Below are 18898 nucleotides of genomic sequence, written 5' to 3'. Positions count from 1 at the left end.
AAATAAATAAAACAAATTTTGTTGCGCGCGCTGCATCGCATTTGCAATGGAGTTGCAAACCTACCTTCAGCCACCAACAGAGATGTAAAATCAGGTCATTTCGCTAATTTGATGCCATTAGGGCATTACATTTGGTAAATATGCTCCTGATATCACCATGGAGCTTCACTGCACATAACCCCATGTACTGTTAAACTGGTTTGTTCAGTACTCCCTTATAGCATTTTTGATATGGGGTGCAGTACTTAATTTGAGCAGGTTGTTTCCAGTGCTTGGCACTGACACTTAATTGTCAACACCTGCACTTATGACTGCTGCCACACGGTGGCGCTGTTTGTGTAACTTAGAGATGTGCTGAACAATACTTGTTTATAAATTCGATATACATTAAAACAACTAATACTTGCAGCACAATCCCTTCTTATAGCTTTGGGAGCCTCAAACAGTCTAAATTGTCACACCAGTAGCAGTGAGACGGTTATGACGTTGGAAAAGCTATATGAATTCTGGAAACCACTAAATCAGGATCCCCTCTAGACCCATGTCTGCTTTATGTATTACATTTGGTTCCCCACACGATTGTGACCCACCTTGTCCCACTTCAAAATAAAGCTCTTAGTTCAGGGCGCTTTCCAATTGTATGAAAAAAATCTTTGGTGTGCCCTATCTTGAAACAGCCTTCACTAGACCCTGCAGAGGTCAGCCCATCTCCTGACTCCTGCTCCCCGCTAAGATCTTAGAAATAATTTTAAAAGAAGACCTGGTGGCCTTCTAGGAGACAATTAATCAGTTGGACCCATCACAACACATTCTGAGGCTAAAGCATTGCAGAGTCAGCGTTGATTGCAGCTACGGAACAGATTCAAATGCAGGAAGATAGGGGAGGAAAGGCAGCACTTTTCCTGCTTGACCTCTCAGCCATATTTGACACAGTTAACCATCAAGTACTCATTAACCGACCACACAATCTGGGGATCACCGTTAGGGTGCTGAGCTTACTCAGTTCTTTTCTGTCAAACAGAGAGCAGACGGTGGTGTTGGGTCGGCATGCATCAAATCGTTTGCTCTTCCCTGTGGCGTGCCTCAGGGATCATCATTATCCCCAACTTTATTTAACATCTATGTCACTCCATTGGCACAACTCATCCGGTCAAATGGTTTTTCTGCAATTTCTTACGCAGACGATACACAGATAGTGGTATCTTTTTCGTTTGAGTCAGACGGTGTGGCCAAGGAGTTTAACAACTTATATGGCACACATCATCAGATGGATGTAGGAAAATAGTCTCAAGCTGAACACTGAAAAAAAGAGGTTTTACTTTTTGGACATAACACCTCTTTCTAGAACAACTCATGGTGGCGGGCTGTCTCTGGATCGTGCCCATCCTCTGTTCGAAAAGAAAAAAAACGTTTTTCCAATTGGCCTGTAAGCTCTGGAACAACATGCCATTCACATTGAGGTCTCAAACAAGCAGTCTGTTTTTTAGAAAATTCTTAAAGACTTAGCTCTTTGCTTTAGGGGTCTAAAGTATGTCTTTCGGTCTCTTGATTAGTAATATCACTCATTAGCACTAAGACTCCTTGGCATTTATGCGCTTTAGAAAAAACTAACTTTACTTACTTTCCTATTAGTTGTGTTGGTACTATCATTGGCAAACACAAGGAGATTGTGGACGGAACACCACTGGCAGTGGCAATGGGTGGTGCAAGCTGAGGAGGCCTCCCGACGAGGGCCCTGTCACCTATTTTGTTACAAATTAAGTACTGAATGGGGTGGTTGGCTACTGCTACCTTTGGGTGGATTCTGCTTCTCCTAGAGAGTTCATAGACCCTCTACCATTATCAACATTTTGCAGGGGCAGACACTACTCCCAAAGCTTTTAAAGTGCTTGATGTCGTGTACCAAGCATGCAGCCATTCAACATATGCAGTCAGTCTGTTTACCACATGCTGGTACACACCCTCAAACGTTTCTGCCCATTAGAATCTCCTTCACATGTTCAGTGATTCCTTCCATAGAACCCTTTTCAGACATGCAGCTCATGTCCCCAAACTCTAGTTTTAATCGAAGAATGTCATGTAAATGCCTATCTGAAGCTGTTGAAAACTGAAACTGTGCATGTACCATGAGTGCAGCCACTGGGCATAATGGCTGAAAATCACAATTCTGCCAAATCGAATGGAGCAAAATATTCCTCAATGTAATTATAAAATACCAAATTCAACTTTGAATGCTAAACGTACAACAGCTGTAACAGCATTTTAACAAGTAAGATCTCGAACTAAATGTATGATTGCAGCATCCTAGTTGTAACCTGCTCGTTGAAAGTTTGGGGCTAGTGTGCTCCCACAGTGAAATAAAACCCAAAAGTTACTTCAGTGTGTAGTCCTTCCTAGACTTTTCCCGAACAGGCATGAGATTAAACATGTTTATTTCCAAAATCTGATTTAATTCAGAATTGTGATACCTTAAGTGGAAAAGTAAATAAGTAAAACCCTTTCTGACACTCATTACACCTTCAGAACTGGAATACATATTCTTGGCTGGGAGATTTAACAACCATGTCTTAAAGAACATTAAACTTCCTCTGAGCTCAGAGAGAGCAAATTTACGTCAACTGCCAACTACTTGCAGCATGGCTTACTACCTGGGAGTGGACAGGAACTGTTTTCAGAAAAAAGGCCAGCTTTAGCACTTGGAGATACCAGACAGAGCTTCTTTATTCATTCTCAGGAACATGCCAAAGAGCTGGGCTCCAGTCACAGAAGGGGACGGAACTAGTTTTGATCTTTGACCCTACAAATGTGAGGTAAGAGAGACGACGTGTAGAGAAGAAAGAGTCTGACAGTGATACCAAATCTAAGCAGCACTGAAGACGGACACATAAGAACATCCTTCGGTCCCTTACAACTAACGTCTACTTCAATGTGAACGACAGGCGTGTGAGCTATCACAATTTTAGTGTTCTGAAAGCACTGTGCCCTGAAGCATAGACATAGAAAAGGGCAATACTAGCTGAACACCAAAGAAAGCGCGTCAACTGAAACTGCTAAGCAGCGGCAGGCAACCATGTTACGTCACCCTCACAGCAGCTGTTCAGCGCAGAACTGAGAAGGTGTTTATTCAGATTTGTAAAACATTTTTCTACACCCTCTTGTAGTGTCGCGATAGCCCATCTGACGTGACACGCGATTGCGTGCGCGTCAGGTCACGTAGCCTGTTCCCCCTAATAAATATGACGTCACGCCTGCGCGTCGGCAGAAGGGCCACGGCAGCGTAGACGGCAACACCACCAGTACATGTGTCCCGAGTCCTCATTTGACCACGTGGGTCTGGGCCTGTAGTACGTGTGTGTGTGTGAGCGACCCTAAACCTCACGACACCACAAAGTGGCGACGAGGGTGAACGTGCCCTCGCTCCTGCTCCGTGCGTTTGGTTGGTGTGGCGGCCGGTGAGCGCTCCTCGCTCGCGGTGCTCGTGCCCCGCCAGTTCGCGCGCTGCTGCCCCGCGTCACGGGCTCTGGAGTGGACACGTGCGGAAGCGCCGGAGCGCTCCTGATCAGCTGCTGGCTCGCGCTGGGGCCGTCTCCTGCACCGTCGCCCCAGCGCGCTTCGGTGTCCTCGCGTGCCCCGCCCCCTCGCCTGGGGAGTGTAGAGCATCCTTCGTTCCCTGTCTCCTGGCTGACGCCCAGGGGGAGGAGGAGCTGCGGTGCCCTTTAATGCCTGCCGGGTGTGCAGTCCCGAGGACACAGCGACTGACCGCCTGAGCCACGTGCTGCCAACAGAAGTAAGCCTTTGGTTGCCCCTGCCTGCATGAACAGCCTTTGGGTCACAGTGATTGCCCCTGCCTGCATAAGAAGCCCTCAGCACTGCCAGGTCCCCAGAGCCCTGCCTCCCGGAGGTCCCTCAGGGAGTCCCACACAGCACAGAAGGGACGGTCCTACAACTCACGGGGGAGCCACCTGGGAGAACCCCATTGTCAAGTGGTGGAGGAGGTCTCGCCCAGCGCAAGAACACACGTGAGCGTGAGGTCCCGCCCAGCGCAAGCCGCGCACGTGCAACATGGCGACCATCCCGCCAATAGAGCCGTTCTCTGTCGAGGGGTCCCCGTCAACGGTGGCGGCCCGATGGAGAGACTGGGAGGACAGAGTGCGCATCTTCTTCGAGGCCACGAAGGTCCACAGAGATCAGAAACGCGCAATGATAATCCACCTAGGTGGGAAGGAGATTCACAACATCGTAAAGACGCTTGCGGAGGCCACCCCCAAGACGCACACGACGCTAATAGCTGCGCTCAATGAATACTTCGAGCCAATGGCAAATCGCGACTATGAACGCTTCATATTTCGCCAAGCGCGCCAGCTGCCAGAGGAGTCGCTCGACAAGTTCTACGCCCGCCTAAAGAACCTAGCAGCCACCTGCGGGTTTAGGGATGAGACGGAGGAGATAAGAGGCCAGATAATACAGGGCTGTGCGTCCGCTAAGCTGCGGGAGAGGATCCTGGAGGAGTCCGGCAAGCCCCTGGCTGATATCCTGACGATGGGCCGAACAAAGGAACTGTCTAAAGCGCGCGCCGCGCACATGGAAGCGGCCCTACAGGCGCCAGTGAAAACCGAGCCGGTCAACGCCGTAGCAGTCAAACCGAAACAGAGGTGGCCCCGACGAGGACCAAGCCCGGCCACTCAAGAACAACCGAAGTCCTGTGGGTACTGCGGTGGCTCGCCTCACACCCCGTCCGAGTGTCCAGCGCGAGGGACCAAGTGCAGGGGGTGTGGACGCTTCAATCACTTTGAGAAAGTGTGCCGGTCGAAGAAATTCCGAAAGCCCCGCCAAGCCGTCAACACGGTTGAGGAAGGCGGCCAGGGGGCCAGCGACATGGACGATGATGAAGAGGAAGAAAAGGTCATACACCGGGTGCACATGATAGGCATGGCCGCCCGCCGGACTAGAAGACTGCCGCAATGCAACATCCGAGTAGGATCACAGGACGTCATGACGGTGGTGGACACAGGAGCCAGCATCAACATCATGGCCGCTGCCATGCACAAGTCCATGCGCCCACAGCCCGCACTCCAGCCCTCGACGATCACGGTGTTCGCCTATGGCCAGGAGGAGCCACTAAAGGTGCGGGGGAAGTTCAGGACGGTGATATCCCATGGGACGCGCTCCATCACGTCGAATGTATATGTCACTGAAGATGGACAAGGCATGCTCCTGGGCTGTCGGGCGGCAGAAGACCTCGGAGTGGTGACGTTTGCGTTCGGTGTACACCAAGAATCAGTACACCACACCCTGGAGGAATTCGAAGACATCTTTCACGGGATAGGCAAATTCCGGGGCAAAGAAGTCCACCTACACATTGACCCCACCGTCCAGCCAATAGCCCTCCGGCATCGCCGCATAGCGTTCCATCTCAGGCCGCTCGTGGAGGCTGAACTGAAGAAGCTTGAGGCGGCGGGAATCATCGAGAAGGTGTCCGGGCCGACCCCGTGGGTGTCACCGATAGTCGTGGCGAAGAAACCCAAGCAGCCAGGCGCTGTCAGAATATGCGTGGACATGAGGCTCCCCAATGCCGCCATCAAAAGGGAGCGACACATCACCCCAACAATCGATGACATTGTCGGAGAGATGGCAGGCGCCAAGTGGTTCTCAAAGCTGGACTTACGCTCAGGATATCACCAACTAGTGCTGGACGAGGAATCCCGGAACATAACCACCTTCTCCACGCATGTAGGTCTGAGGCGGTATACGAGGCTGAGCTTCGGGGTGTCGAGCGCTGCGGAAGTATTCCAAAATGTGATACAAGAGCTCATCGCAGGAATTCCCGGAGCGATCAATGTCAGCGATGACATCATGGTACATGCCACTACCGTGGCGGAGCACAATGAGAGGCTGGTGCAGGTGCTACAACGCATAAAGGACGCAGGTCTCACCCTACATAGGGAGAAGTGCGAGTTCCTGTGCCGGAAGATCCAGTTCTTCGGCTACACCTTCTCGGCAGATGGTGTCAACCCAGACCCGGACAAGGTCAAAGATATCAAGGAAGCGGCCGCTCCTGCCAACGTCACGGAAGTAAGGAGCTTCCTGGGAATGGTGAACTATTGTGGCCGGTTCATCAAGGATCTGGCGAACCTCACGGCGCCACTAAGGGAGCTCACGAAAGAGTCCACTCCCTGGACATGGGACAGTGACCAGGCTCGAGCGTTTGAAGAAGTCAAACAGGCCCTCTCAGAAGCCACGACGTTGGCCTTCTTCGACCCAGCCAAGCTGACGCAAATCGCCGTTGACGCAGGTCCAGTCGGGTTGGGCGCGGTCCTGCTACAACGAAGGACAAGTGCCGAGGAATGGGCCCCGGTGGCATTCGCCAGCCGGTCGCTCACGGAGACGGAGCAAAGATACTCCCAGGTAGAAAAAGAGGCGATCGCCATTCACTGGGGATGTCGCCATTTTCACCTGTACGTCTACGGAAAACCCTTTGTTGTGACCACGGACCACAAGCCACTGGTATCCCTGTTCGCGGGCACGTCCACCAAGCCACCGCCACGAATCGAGAAGTGGATGTTGCAGCTTCAGGACTATAACTGCAAGATTGAGTACCAGCCAGGCGCCCGTAACCCGGCAGACTACCTATCTCGCCACCCTCGCACCGCGACTCCAAAAGAAATGAAGGAGGCGGCAGAAACAGAGGAATACGTCCGCTGCGTCACAGCGCGGTCGTGTCCCCGGCCAGTGTCCATGGCCAGCCTGTCTCAGGCCACCAGCGAAGACGAGTGCCTCCAAAGAGCGAGAGTGGCAGTCCGAGACAACAGCTGGACTCGCACCCGAGAAGAGTGGAAAAGTCTGACGCCCCGGGCGAAGCAAATAATGGAGAGCCTGTACCACGTGAGAACGGAGCTGACGGAAGACGATACAGGATGTTTGCTGAGAGGCCACCGGCTAGTTATTCCGACGTCCCTCACCCAGAGAGTAGTGGATCTAGCCCACATTGGTCACCAGGGCATGGTCAAGACTAAGTCCCGGCTCAGAACCAAAGTATGGTTCCCTCTCATGGACGAACTAGTGGAGGCTACGGTTCGAGAATGTCCGGCGTGCCAGGTCACCGGAGAGGTGCCCCGGCCTGCCCCTGTGGTGATGGAGCCTCGCCCTCGGAAGCCATGGTCGAAGATCAGCGTCGATTTTGGCAGTTTGCCAGACGGACGGCACACCCTGGTGGCGATAGACGATCACTCCAAGTATCCAGAGGTGGAAATACTGACTGTTCTGAGTGCTCAAGAAGTAATCCCGAAGCTGGAGAAAATCATGGCAACGCACGGCATAGTCAAAGAGATCAGAACCGATAACGGGTCACCGTTCCAGAGCCAGGACTTCGCGGCATACCTACAGACCCTTGGAATCCATCACCGGCGGATCACCCCCCGATGGCCTCAAGCGAACGGAGAAGCTGAACGCTTCATGAGGACACTCAATAAGGTGATACGGATTGCTCACGAAAAGAGCCACCCTGTGGAACTTGCAATTTTCACATTTCTCCGCAGCTATCGCCAAACGCCCCACTCTGTCACGGGAGTGGCACCGGCACACCTCCTAATGGGGCGGGTTGTCACCGACTCCATACCGCATCACCCAGAGTGGAGGCCTGAAACTCCCAATGACAGTGCCGTTGATGAACATCGACGCGGAGCCTTCGCTCAAGCCGACGCCCGCCGGCGGGCTGTGTCCTCCCACCTAGCCCCAGGTGACACTGTACTGATCCGCAATCGGATCCCAGGGAGCAAGTTTCGGTTGAACTTTGAACCACAGCCATGGACAGTGGAGAAAGTTCGAGGCACATGTGTGACAGCCCGGAAAGGCGCCGACCAGATCACGAGGAATGTGTCTTTCTTCAAGAAAATTCCAGGGCCCCCTGGGGCGGGTGAACGACACCATGACAGTTCCACGATGGACAGGCTGCGGGAACACCGATTCCGAGAACCCGCGGACCAGGCGTGTGGAGGAGCAGAATCCCCAGGTCATGAACTTGACCCGCTGCTGAGCCGGCCAGAGCACGCTCCACCCGAAGCGGCTGATGTACCCGAGGCGAGAGAGAGCGACGCTGATGGTGACCCCGGGGGTAGAGACCGTGGGGGAGTGCGATATGACCTGAGACCACACCCTGCGCCCTCCTGTAGGTTACGGGACTATGTCAAGTAAGATTGTTTCAGTTTGTTCCCTTTGTTTTATGTTCAGAATGCCAATAATGGGCGCAGGACTGCGGGACACTGAGAGACTGTTTTCCATGCCACAGCGTGCAGTCACCTACCGTAGGTTGTTGTTTGTTGTTTTTTTTGTGTGTTGGGGAGGAATGTAGTGTCGCGATAGCCCATCTGACGTGACACGCGATTGCGTGCGCGTCAGGTCACGTAGCCTGTTCCCCCTAATAAATATGACGTCACGCCTGCGCGTCGGCAGAAGGGCCACGGCAGCGTAGACGGCAACACCACCAGTACATGTGTCCCGAGTCCTCATTTGACCACGTGGGTCTGGGCCTGTAGTACGTGTGTGTGTGTGAGCGACCCTAAACCTCACGACACCACACCCTCTGACGCTATTAAAATGTGCCTGGCTCGCTTCCACCGCTGTTCTCCAGTTCCACAGCAACATCATGTTTAAAGACTCAATATTGAGCAATGCCGGCACTCGGTGTTTCTGAGAACTTATCTCCCCCGGCTGCTCGGGGCAGACCTCTGCGGAGATCGCACGTGGACAAGTTCCCTTCCAAAGCCGAAAGCCCACGTTTTGAAAGACTGTTTACCCGCAGCAAACAGAGCCCGTCGTGCAGGCGCTGTCATTTGTGCTGCTGATGTTCCGGAACATCTGAGTAAACAAGTCCCAAACCAGGCCACGCTGACTCGGCTTCTCTACTAAAAGGAAACTGTAATTGAACAAGACGTGCGTTTCGGAAAGTAAAAACACGGAAAGAGGCTACGAGTGCAAAATAGTATGGTTCAAAGGTGAGGACGAGTCTTCCAAATCTCAGGCAAATTGTAATCTGGAACTATAACGATCCGTGCCATTTTAAGGATTTTTGGGCCCTGTGCTAGGCATATTTTAAGGACTCCCTATTCAGAGAGCAACTTTGAATTCAGTACTCCTTTTCAAATAATCTAAGCCCTTCTAATGCAAACACAATCGAATTATATGTTCAGCTTTCAAGCACAGGGGGCATGTACACATTGGTGAAGGTCCAAGCTACCCGCCGTCCGCTGGCCAAACAGTATCAAAAGAAAGCTTGAATAAACACTGATAAGGCCATTTTGTGGAGTGCTAAAATCTACATTTTGTCATGCAATATGTTACTAGGAATTCAGTGTCTAATCATCCTGTTTCACCATTTGTAGGAACGACACAGTAAGGGTCACATGGTAGAAATGTGGTCTAATTATTAATATTAAAATAAGATGTATCTCCATAGCATGTGGAATGATATCTTTAACTGACAGATATTCATTACTTCAAATTTCTCTTCACAACTGGCATTTTTGCTGCAACATTGAAAATCAAAGCACTGCTCCAAGGATTTCACTATTCCATCTGATGAAATCTGTTATGATAATTCTCTCCTTAATTCTCATCCCCAGTCGTAACCCCTCCTTCTTTCTAACTGGACACTTTTCGTGCTAGACACTGACATTGAACTCTGCAGAACAAGAAAAACGAGAAGGGGTTGGGAGCCAGGAGAAGGACAGAGAGGTAAAAGTACGTTATAATACATGAGGTTCTGTAATCCCTGTATAAATGCTTGTCTCTAATTTCTTTATAATCGGCGACTTGTCACGCACCCAGTCACCGATTGTACAGAAAAGACGTCGGAACTCGACTATTATAAGTTATTGCAATTGAGTTCTGACGTCATAATGCCTGCTGCCAAAGCCAATAGCCGAGTTGAAAGGCAGGTCATATCACAGAGCACAACCAATGCAGCTGTTTAAAGCAACAAAAACAGAACATTGCTTTTCTTTCTTCTGCTATATTTTTTAGCTCAGAAGGACAAGCAGCGAGAACATGTCTATTCTTGCACCCATTGGATAGTTAGGGAAAAGCTTGAATCTTTTTGCATGTTTCTGCACATTGCGAGCCACTACAGCTTTAATTTTTTTTAAATGACTTGTATTTGAACTGTTTCTAATATCTGTTTGCAACAGATATCTAACAGATTTTTGATGTGTTTAATTTTGCACTAGAGCATTATTTTTATTCTTCATGCTTGCAAACATGCTCGCTCTTTCATATGAAAGAGCTACACACCATGGTTGTAAGTGGTTTGTGGAAAAGGTGATAGCGTGGCTATGTATTACAGGGGATAACATACCCCTAGGTATACATGACAAGGATATAGCAAGTCACCTTCTATTTACATAATCCTATACATTTTGAAACACCAGAGAGTCACAGATCTTTCGAGCTTCAAATTCTGGTTTTCCTTGTACAATGATTGGTGGAGGTTCAGATGGAAGTTGGTTATAAGTATCAGGAAAATATATATAGCTTTTGATTGTGAAGAATGAAAGATAGAACAAATGTTCCAAGTACCAGGCAATTTCGACTGATGAGCCACAAGATTAGTCTGGTGTGAAATGACAAATGGACAAAAAAAATATGCTAAAAATTTGACTGTCAATGTATGAACAGGAAAAGAAATGAGAGGACCACTGAGCTTTAACTCGAGGAGCACCATAGGTGTAATTTGATCTTAATTTATCTGCATGTTCTTTTACCTTGATCTTTGAACAGAGACAACGTTCTGAAATAAGTTGTCATGTTTCTGTAACTGTTTTAAATAATCAACAGGCTCAGGAACCACAGGCACAATACGTTGGGGGGGGGGGAGGGGGGGTTTAGGGGGAACTTTTGATGCAATCCTTGCAGACAGAAAAAAAGGTAAAACATTCGTAGTGCTATCAATTTAACTGTTATTTCAGGAAAATTCCTACAGAATGGTAGACAATTAGCAAATATATGGAAACGTTTGAGTGACTTCAACATTAGTAGGTGAAGGCCATTCCAGACTAACTGGAACCCTCTTTGGATCCAAGGAAAGTCCTCAATCTCAATCTGAATCCAAAAGACTCAACTTCTTTCTTCCCAAAATCAAACTTCTCTGTTTAACGAGACAAATGATGTTGCTAAAGTCTTCTTGACACCAAACTCACATGTTCTTGATGTTCCAGAGTCACAAAAAACACCAAGATGTCATCTAGGATCAGTGGTTAATTTCTAGAAGAATTAGTGCCAGGGCCCTTGTCAGGAGGACCAAGCAGCTTGTAGCATCCATTGCCCCTGTCAGCGCTGCCAATTACCGTACCAACACAACTACTAACCGTCACACTCCTGCAATTGTGACAATTCATGCTATTCAAGGCCCCCAAAGCTATAAGAAGTGCATAGGTGACATGTACTGGTGATTGTTAATGTATATTACATTAATAAACAGCTGTTGTAGTAACACCCAAACTTGACAGACAGCGCCAACATATGGCAGACTGTCGCAAGAACCGGTGCTAAAAATTGAGTGCAGGTGCCGAGCACTGGAAACCACTGGCTCAAATTAAGCACTGTATATGATTATATGATAGAGCAATACAAACTGATGCAGGAGGGAGTATTTGAATCCATGTTAAGGTTGTTGATTTTGGGCGTGAATGTAATGCATTTTTGACTAGCCTTCAATCCCTGCTACATGCAAACAAAACATGAAAAATATAATAATACGATAATGAACTTAAATATGTATGCAATGCAGCATGCCTTTGAGGAATCGACTGAGTAGTATACAGGTTTTCCGAAATTTGAAATATTTCAATATTATAGACCGTTATGTGTAATATGTCACAGGTGTTGTGGGTGTTTACTCTGTAAGGGACAGAAGTAAGGGAATGGGTTGAGTGGCAGATTTCCTTTGAGAAAGTCGAAAATCAGCACTTTAGACTTTTAATTTTTATCAAGAATAGGTGAATACAATGGAAACCATGCTCTTCTACTTAATCACTGAGGGACATTTGTAAATTACCCGCCCACTAACAAGGTGCATGGGACGCGCAGTGCTATTGCAGAATTGCCACTGGATGAATTTTCAGGACAAATTAACATTTTCCATTTTTTGGTGCTTTTCAGAAAGTCACGGATTTTTGAGGTGATCCCGTAATTGCGCCCCTCACTCAATATTTCCACCTTGAACTATTGTTGTCAAGGGAAGTGTCTAAACAAACAAGTTACTTACATTCGGTAATGATATATCCAGTGCTTTAAATGGGCCGGTACTGTCCGGTACGGAGTACCAGTACTTTTCTATTTTGAGAGGGAGAGTACCGGCACTTCTCAAGACAGATGCAATACTTTTAATTGGAGAGTGCCGGCACTAATTAGAAACAAGCAGGTACTCTGGGACAGAGTACCTGCACTTCTATTTTCCCATTACAAGCACTGGATATATCTGTAAGAGACGTAGATTAGTTATAGATTCCTTACCTTAGAATTACCCCCAGGCGTCAGACTGGATCCAGAGAATTGTTCATCGAAAGGTGGTGTCGGTCTGCTCCGCGTTCATCGTTCGCGTCGTGGTCGCCGGGATGACGCCTGGGTAGCTACTTAGATGCCGCCCTCGTGCGCTGACGTCAGTTCTTCACACAACATTCCACGCCAGAAATGCAGAGCCATGCAAGACACTGACCACTGGTGCACAAAGCTAGGGCCTTGAAAAGGATTCCCTGACCCTAGAAGTCAGTTCGCAGAACGGGGAGGATGGGTGGGGCCGTAAGGAATCTATAACTAATCTATGTGTCTTACAGATATATCGTTACCGAAGGTAGGTACTTGTTCATCTGAAATAGACAATTAGTTATAGATTTGTTACCTTGGAATAGATACCCCAGAAATACCAACCCCGGAGGTGGGTCTGCGAACCAAGTTCACACCAGAAAGTCCTGGAGAACAGAACGGCCAAAGAAGCCGTCTCTTCAGACTTGGCTGTCCAGGCAGTAGTGTTTTGTGAAGGTGTGCAGAGATGCCCACGTAGCTGCCTGACAGATGTCATTGAGGGGGACTCCCCGTCCCAAAGCAGAAGAAACAAGAGAACTTCAGAAAGAGGGGCAGAAAGGGGATCCACAGCCTTTGCTGTGCACCATGCCACAAATTTGTTCCATCTGCAGGCGCATACCGTCTTAGTGGAGGGATGCCTGGCTGCCGAGATAACATCACAGACTTTCGTTTCGGAGGAAGGTCAAAGGTTGTCAACTGTCGCCACACAATCTCCACGCAAGGAGGTAGAGGCTGGACAGGTTCGGGTGGAGGACAGTCCCCTGCTGCTGCAACAGAAGATACTCCTGAAGAGGCAGTCGGATCAGAAGATCGATGGCCATGTGTAACAGCTCGGGATACCAGACTCTTCGTGCCCAATCCGGAGCCACAAGGTTGACTGAGGCCTGGTCGCGCTTGATCTTCTTCAGCACTCTGGGCAGAAGTGGTATAGGCAGAAAGGCGTATAGAAGACCGCAACTCCACTCGTGACGAAAATTCCAACGCGCAGAATTTTCGACATTGCGAGTTCTCTTAGGTGGCTTATAGATCTAACCAAGGCTCTCCCCACTGCTGAAAGAGACCTTGCGCCACCTCTGAGTGAAGACGCCATTCGTGATCCATCATGCACCTGTGGCTGAGTTCATCCGCCCTAGCGTTCAGTGAAGCTACCAGGTGTTGAACCACCAGGGATATGCCCTGATGTTCCAGCCATGTCCAGAGACGGAGGACCACTTGACATAGGGTCCACGACCCCACCCCACCCTGCTCTGTTTGCTGCAGTACCACATGGCAGTGGTGTTATCTGCGAATCGCCCGGAGCTCCAGCAGGTTGATGTGGAGCTCGGACTCGGCCAGGGGCCTCTGATCTCTGGCTCTCCCATGCGGCTACCCCACCCTAGAAGTGATGCATCCGTCACCGCCGTGCACTCTGGTTGGGGAATGGAGAGGGATCTGCCGTTGACCCAATCCCGGTTCGTTAGCCACCACTGCAATTGGTGTGCAGTGCCCTATGAGATCTGCACGCAATCGGATAGGTTCCCCTAATGCTGTGCCCACCGGAACTTCAGGTCCCACTGCAGAGCCCGCATATGCCGTCTGGCATGATACACCAGCAGGATGCAGGAGGCCATGAGACCCAGAAGCCGCAGGGTCACCCTGACCGAAACCCGGGATAGAGGCTGAAAGATCGGAATTATAGCCCGATTATCCCAGACTCGCTGCTCGGGAGGATAGACCTGAAACTGTGTTGTGTGCAGAACTGTTCCGATGAAGAGGAGCTTCTGTGAGGAAGTAAGGTGTGACTTCGGCATGTTAATAGAAAACCTCAGCGAATGCAGGAGGTTGGCTGTAGTCTGGAGTTGGGAGACGACAGCCTGGGGCGAGCCAGCCTTCAACAGCCAGTCGTCGAGATAGGGGAAGACTGGAACCCCCGATCTGCGCAGATTAGCTGCAACTACCGCCATCACCTTTGTGAACTCCCGAGGGGCGCTGGTGAGGCCATAGGGTAGCAGGGTAAACTGAAAGTGCTCATGGCCTACCGTGAACCGCAGGTAACTCCGATGGGCCGGCAGGATGGGTATGTGAAAATAAGCGTCTTGCAAGTCCAACGCTACCATCCAGTCTCCAGGGTCGAGGGCCGAAAGGACCTGTGCTAGCGTCGCCATTTTTTACTTCTCCTTCCGGAGGAAGCAGTTGATGTTCCAGAGATCCAACGCAGGACGCCGGCCTTTGTCCTTCTTGGGCACCAGAAAGTAGTGGGAATAGCAACCACGACCTACTTCTGGGGCAGGAACTCGATCAATGGCTCCCTTGGCCAAGAGAGCTGTACCTTCCTGTTGGAGAAGGGCTAGATGATCCTCCAACATTCAATGGTACTGAGGTGGCATGGCTGGGGGGTTAGCCTCGAAGGGGAGAGAGTAGCCCCTTCGGACTATTTGCAAAACCCACCTGTCCAATGTGATGGTGCCCCAGTGGGGAGGTGATGGCGGATCCTGCTGCCCACTGGCGATTAGCGGCCCAGAAAGGTCAGACTAGGAGGGTTGGTGGCTGCTGCAAAGGGGGCGGTGATGGACCGGTCCGCTCGCTGGCCCCCAGACCCACGACGGATTGCGCCAGCCTGAGGCTCTGGGTGGAACGTAGCGGGGCACCCCTTCTGTAGCCACGAAAGGGGCGAAAAGTAGACTGCGCAGGGCGGGTGGTGGAGAGGCCCAGGGACTTGGCCGTAGCCTAAGAGTCCTTGAAGCGCTCCAGCGCGTTGTCTGCTTTGTAGCCTAACAGGCGACGGCCATCAAAGGGCATGTCCATAAGGGTAGTTTGGACATCCCCGGAAAGGCCAGTCGAACTCAGCCAGGCATAGCGTCGAAGGGCTACCGACGTTGAAATCGTCCTGCCTGGCGAGTCTGCGGTGTCCAGCCCACATCAGATGGCAAACTTGCCTGCGTCTCTCCCCTCGGTGACTGCACAGGAGAGCATGGCCCGGGCCTCCTTCAGGCACTGGGGCAGCACATGCGCCACCGTATCCCACACAGGGTGGGTGTAATGGCCCAACAGACATGCTGTGTTTACCGACCGCAGTCCCTAGCTGGCGGAAGAAAACATCTTCTTCCCAAGGTGGTTCAGCTTTTTGAATTCCCTATCAGGTGGTGCGTTAGGGAATGCGCCTTTGGACGTTGAGGCTTGGACCACCAAGCTCTCAGGGGTGGGGTGTAAGGAGAGGAAAGTGGCGTCGGGCAATCGTCCTATCCACAGGAGCCCCTGTGTTGGGCCTGGACCAGGTGCCCATAAGGATGTCAATGAGGGCTTCATTAAACGGTAGCAGGGGCTCCGAAGAGCTAGCAGCCGGTTGAAGCACCTCTGGCAGGAAGTTAGTCCTGACTGCCACAGTAGGTAGTTCGAGGTTGAGAGCCTCGGCCGCCCTACGCAACTCCAGGGTGTAAGACGCTGCCTCCTCCATAGCCACGTTAGGAGGAGACAACATGCCAAGGTCTGAGGAGGTATCCAGACCACTGGCTTCCCCCAACTCCTCACTCCAGTCCGATTCATATTCCAACTGGTCAGTCAAAGGGTCACCAGACCCCTCCCAGTATTCCTCCCCCTCCTCTGGTTGCCAATCTGGCCTAAAAGGAACACCAGGGTGGAACAGGGGCACAAAAGTACTTGTCTGCGCCGGATCCAGCATCGGTCGACGCCGGTCCAGCTCCGTGTCCACCTGAGGGTGGAGACCGGGGTCGACGCCGGCTGGGGACACAACCGGCATCGGCTGTGGACGCACTGCCAGTGGAGTCAGGGTAGGGGGAGGTGTTACAAGGTCAACTGGCGCCGATGCGGATCCAGGCCTGGATCCAAGGGGACCCTGCGGTGCTGGGGCCGAAGCCGCCAGCGTCGAAGGCCCAGAGACCCCAGCCGAGTCCGCAGGGCCGAAGGCGTGCCGGCGGACTCGGGCTGCCTAAAGATGGCATGCATCGCTTCGTAGAAACTCCGAACTGGGCAGGAGTCGCTCTAGGTCCAGGGAAGGGAGGGAAACTCAGAGTCGACCCAGTGGGCTCCACACGCAGAACCGCGAGAGGGACAATGCCCACATCCCTCGTCGCAGCGGCCGACAGACGGACAGAAGTCGAAGAGCGACGACGCTTCTTCGACTTCTTCTTGTGCTTCAATTTACCGGAGGAGTGCGAAGACTTGAAGAGTACTAGTGGTGGTGGCTCCGCGACTGGTCCCTCAACATGCCACGCAACCGGGACCTCGAACGGCATGGAGCGGACTGCCAGGGCTCGAGAAGCTTTGAGAACTGCTCCCGCAAAGATTTCGGATTCATGGTCCGGCACTCGGAACACGACTTGGAGTCATTGTCTGATTTCCAGACAAAACGGGCACACATGGTGCGGATCCGTCACAGACAACCATCGGCAGGAACCGCAAGACTTGATACCAGGCATCCCTATGCGCACCAGGAGTCGAGGACTCAAAATGGTGTTGACAAAAGTCGCCCCAAAAAGTCAGTCAAAAAGTGACTGGAGGTACCGCTCTCTCCGTATCTGTGCTGGCTGGAGCGGAAAAAGAAAGAACTGACGTCAGCCCGCAAGGGCGGCGTCTAAGTAGCTACCGCAACGTCATCCCGGCAACCATGACGCCCAACGACGAACGCGGAGCCAACCAATGCTACTTTTCGACGCGCAGGGGTACTGCTGACGAAAAATTCTCCAGATCCATCTGACGCCTGGGGGTAATTCTAAGGTAAGGAATCTATAACTAATTGTCTCTTTCAGATATGATGATCAGCAATTTGGGTCCTTCAAGTAAGGCCCTTATGCATCAGTTGGCTTATAGATCCTCAGAAAAACTTGTGGAATTATGTGGTAGGGCTTAGGGTCCTCACGTAGTAAGGAGCTAGTAGGATTAGTTGAACACAACCCACTGTGCTCATTGGATAGTGCCTGCCAACGTTGCAAGCAGGTAGGCTCAGGGATTTTCTTCAATTAAAAAGTACTTCTTGGTAATGGTGCCATAGGATATACTTTGAAAATACGGGAGGTTGGGAGAGGGCTGGGTATTTGTGTATGTGTGGTGTCTACTTGTTCAAGAATGTACTTTTAACCTGTGTCCGGATTTTATGTGTGCATGTAAATGTTTGCCTCTTGCCTGGCTCCCCTCTTCAGTTGGTGCACTTTGCCCGCAAGAAAACACAGCAGTTTAGCCTCATCAGCTGCAGAAACAAACAAATGTGAAAACTAAGAACAATAGCAGCTCTTCCATTCGAAAGACTTCTGGAAACAGACATGCCTCTGTTGTTTAAAGGTTTTCACTTGAAAGGCTCGTTCAGTTAAACTACAATAGGCTGGTTCACTGTTACCCGTCTTACCTTGCGCGCTGGATGAACTGCGCTGCCTTCTTAGTGTACTTCTCTGTCAGGCTTGTCAGGTTAACAGGCTGCTCAACAATGGTGAGGTTTTCCATCAGCGGAAGGGCCACTTCTGTCACACAGTCGCTGTTACCACTGTAGACGCAAAACAGAAGCCACTGCATGTAAAGCAAATGCTAAACTAAATAGTCCTGTTTGTTGTGTTTAAGCAAATTCAAATACTGTGTGTCTGTCAAGATGCTATCTGACTGCCATAAGGAATGTTTCGGTTTAGTCCTTACTAATGTTTAATGTGCTTCTTCTGAGCGAGCTCAGTCAGTGAATCCACAGAAACGGATGGTAAAACCTATCTGAAGCCTCCATAGCAAGCACACAAAAAGGGCCCCATACTACCTGATGAAAATGCCACCCGGGCTTCCAGTATTGTACCGTACCTCTTTGCTGGGTCAAATATTGTAGATCACTGCATGATACTAATATATGTGAGGAAGGCATTTAGTGGGAGAAAAAAGTGTGGGGCGGGGGGACCTATGTAGTTACCAGTGTGGCTTAAACACATAATTCAGTAAATGTAAAAAAAAAAAAAAATACGACATAATGGGAATAGCTAACACTCTGATGGAGTGCAAGATTCAGTAAAACGTGAAACATAAACGCGAACTAAATCACTGACGTGGATTAACTCAACATTTATTACATTAATTGTTCAGAATTCGTCACATTTTTTTCCAGTAAAGTTAAGGCCATGAATATAGGACCCAATAGGGACTCGTTTTAGTGTCTGTTCTAAAGTGCTCCCAGGTCTGACACCCAAAGGGACCCAGCCCACTTAAAGCCCTGTGTCTGTAGTAGCAGGTGGGATTATCACGGAGTGGCTCTAGGTGGACTTTATCATTCTTTTTCGGTCGCCAACTGATCAGGACAGATCAACTGTGTCCTCCACATGGAAGCCTCGCTCATTGTCAAGCAGAGACCTTCTTTCTCACT

The 18898-nt window shown here is 50.3% G+C and overlaps 1 protein-coding gene and 1 long non-coding RNA gene across 10 annotated transcripts in view; one reads left to right on the top strand and one right to left on the bottom strand.

Annotated features, from left to right (window-relative positions):
* ARSG (arylsulfatase G) overlaps positions 1 to 18898 on the bottom strand; it is a 1970563-nt gene that overhangs the window by 581543 nt on the left and 1370122 nt on the right. For all 9 annotated transcript variants that reach the window (XM_085617295.1, XM_085617292.1, XM_085617290.1 and 6 more), the window contains one exon: positions 17912 to 18046. In XM_085617295.1, coding sequence (XP_085473421.1) covers positions 17912 to 18046 — 135 coding nt within the window. The remainder of the gene's footprint in view (positions 1 to 17911; positions 18047 to 18898) is intronic.
* LOC146810303 (uncharacterized) overlaps positions 1 to 18898 on the top strand; it is a 138427-nt gene that overhangs the window by 70539 nt on the left and 48990 nt on the right. The window lies entirely within an intron of this gene.

The sequence above is a fragment of the Triturus cristatus genome, chromosome 7, assembly GCF_964204655.1.
Source record: "Triturus cristatus chromosome 7, aTriCri1.1, whole genome shotgun sequence".
NCBI lineage: Eukaryota > Metazoa > Chordata > Amphibia > Caudata > Salamandridae > Triturus > Triturus cristatus.
The sequence above is the reverse complement of the archived record's forward strand: the minus strand, read 5'-3'. Positions and strand labels throughout refer to the sequence as shown.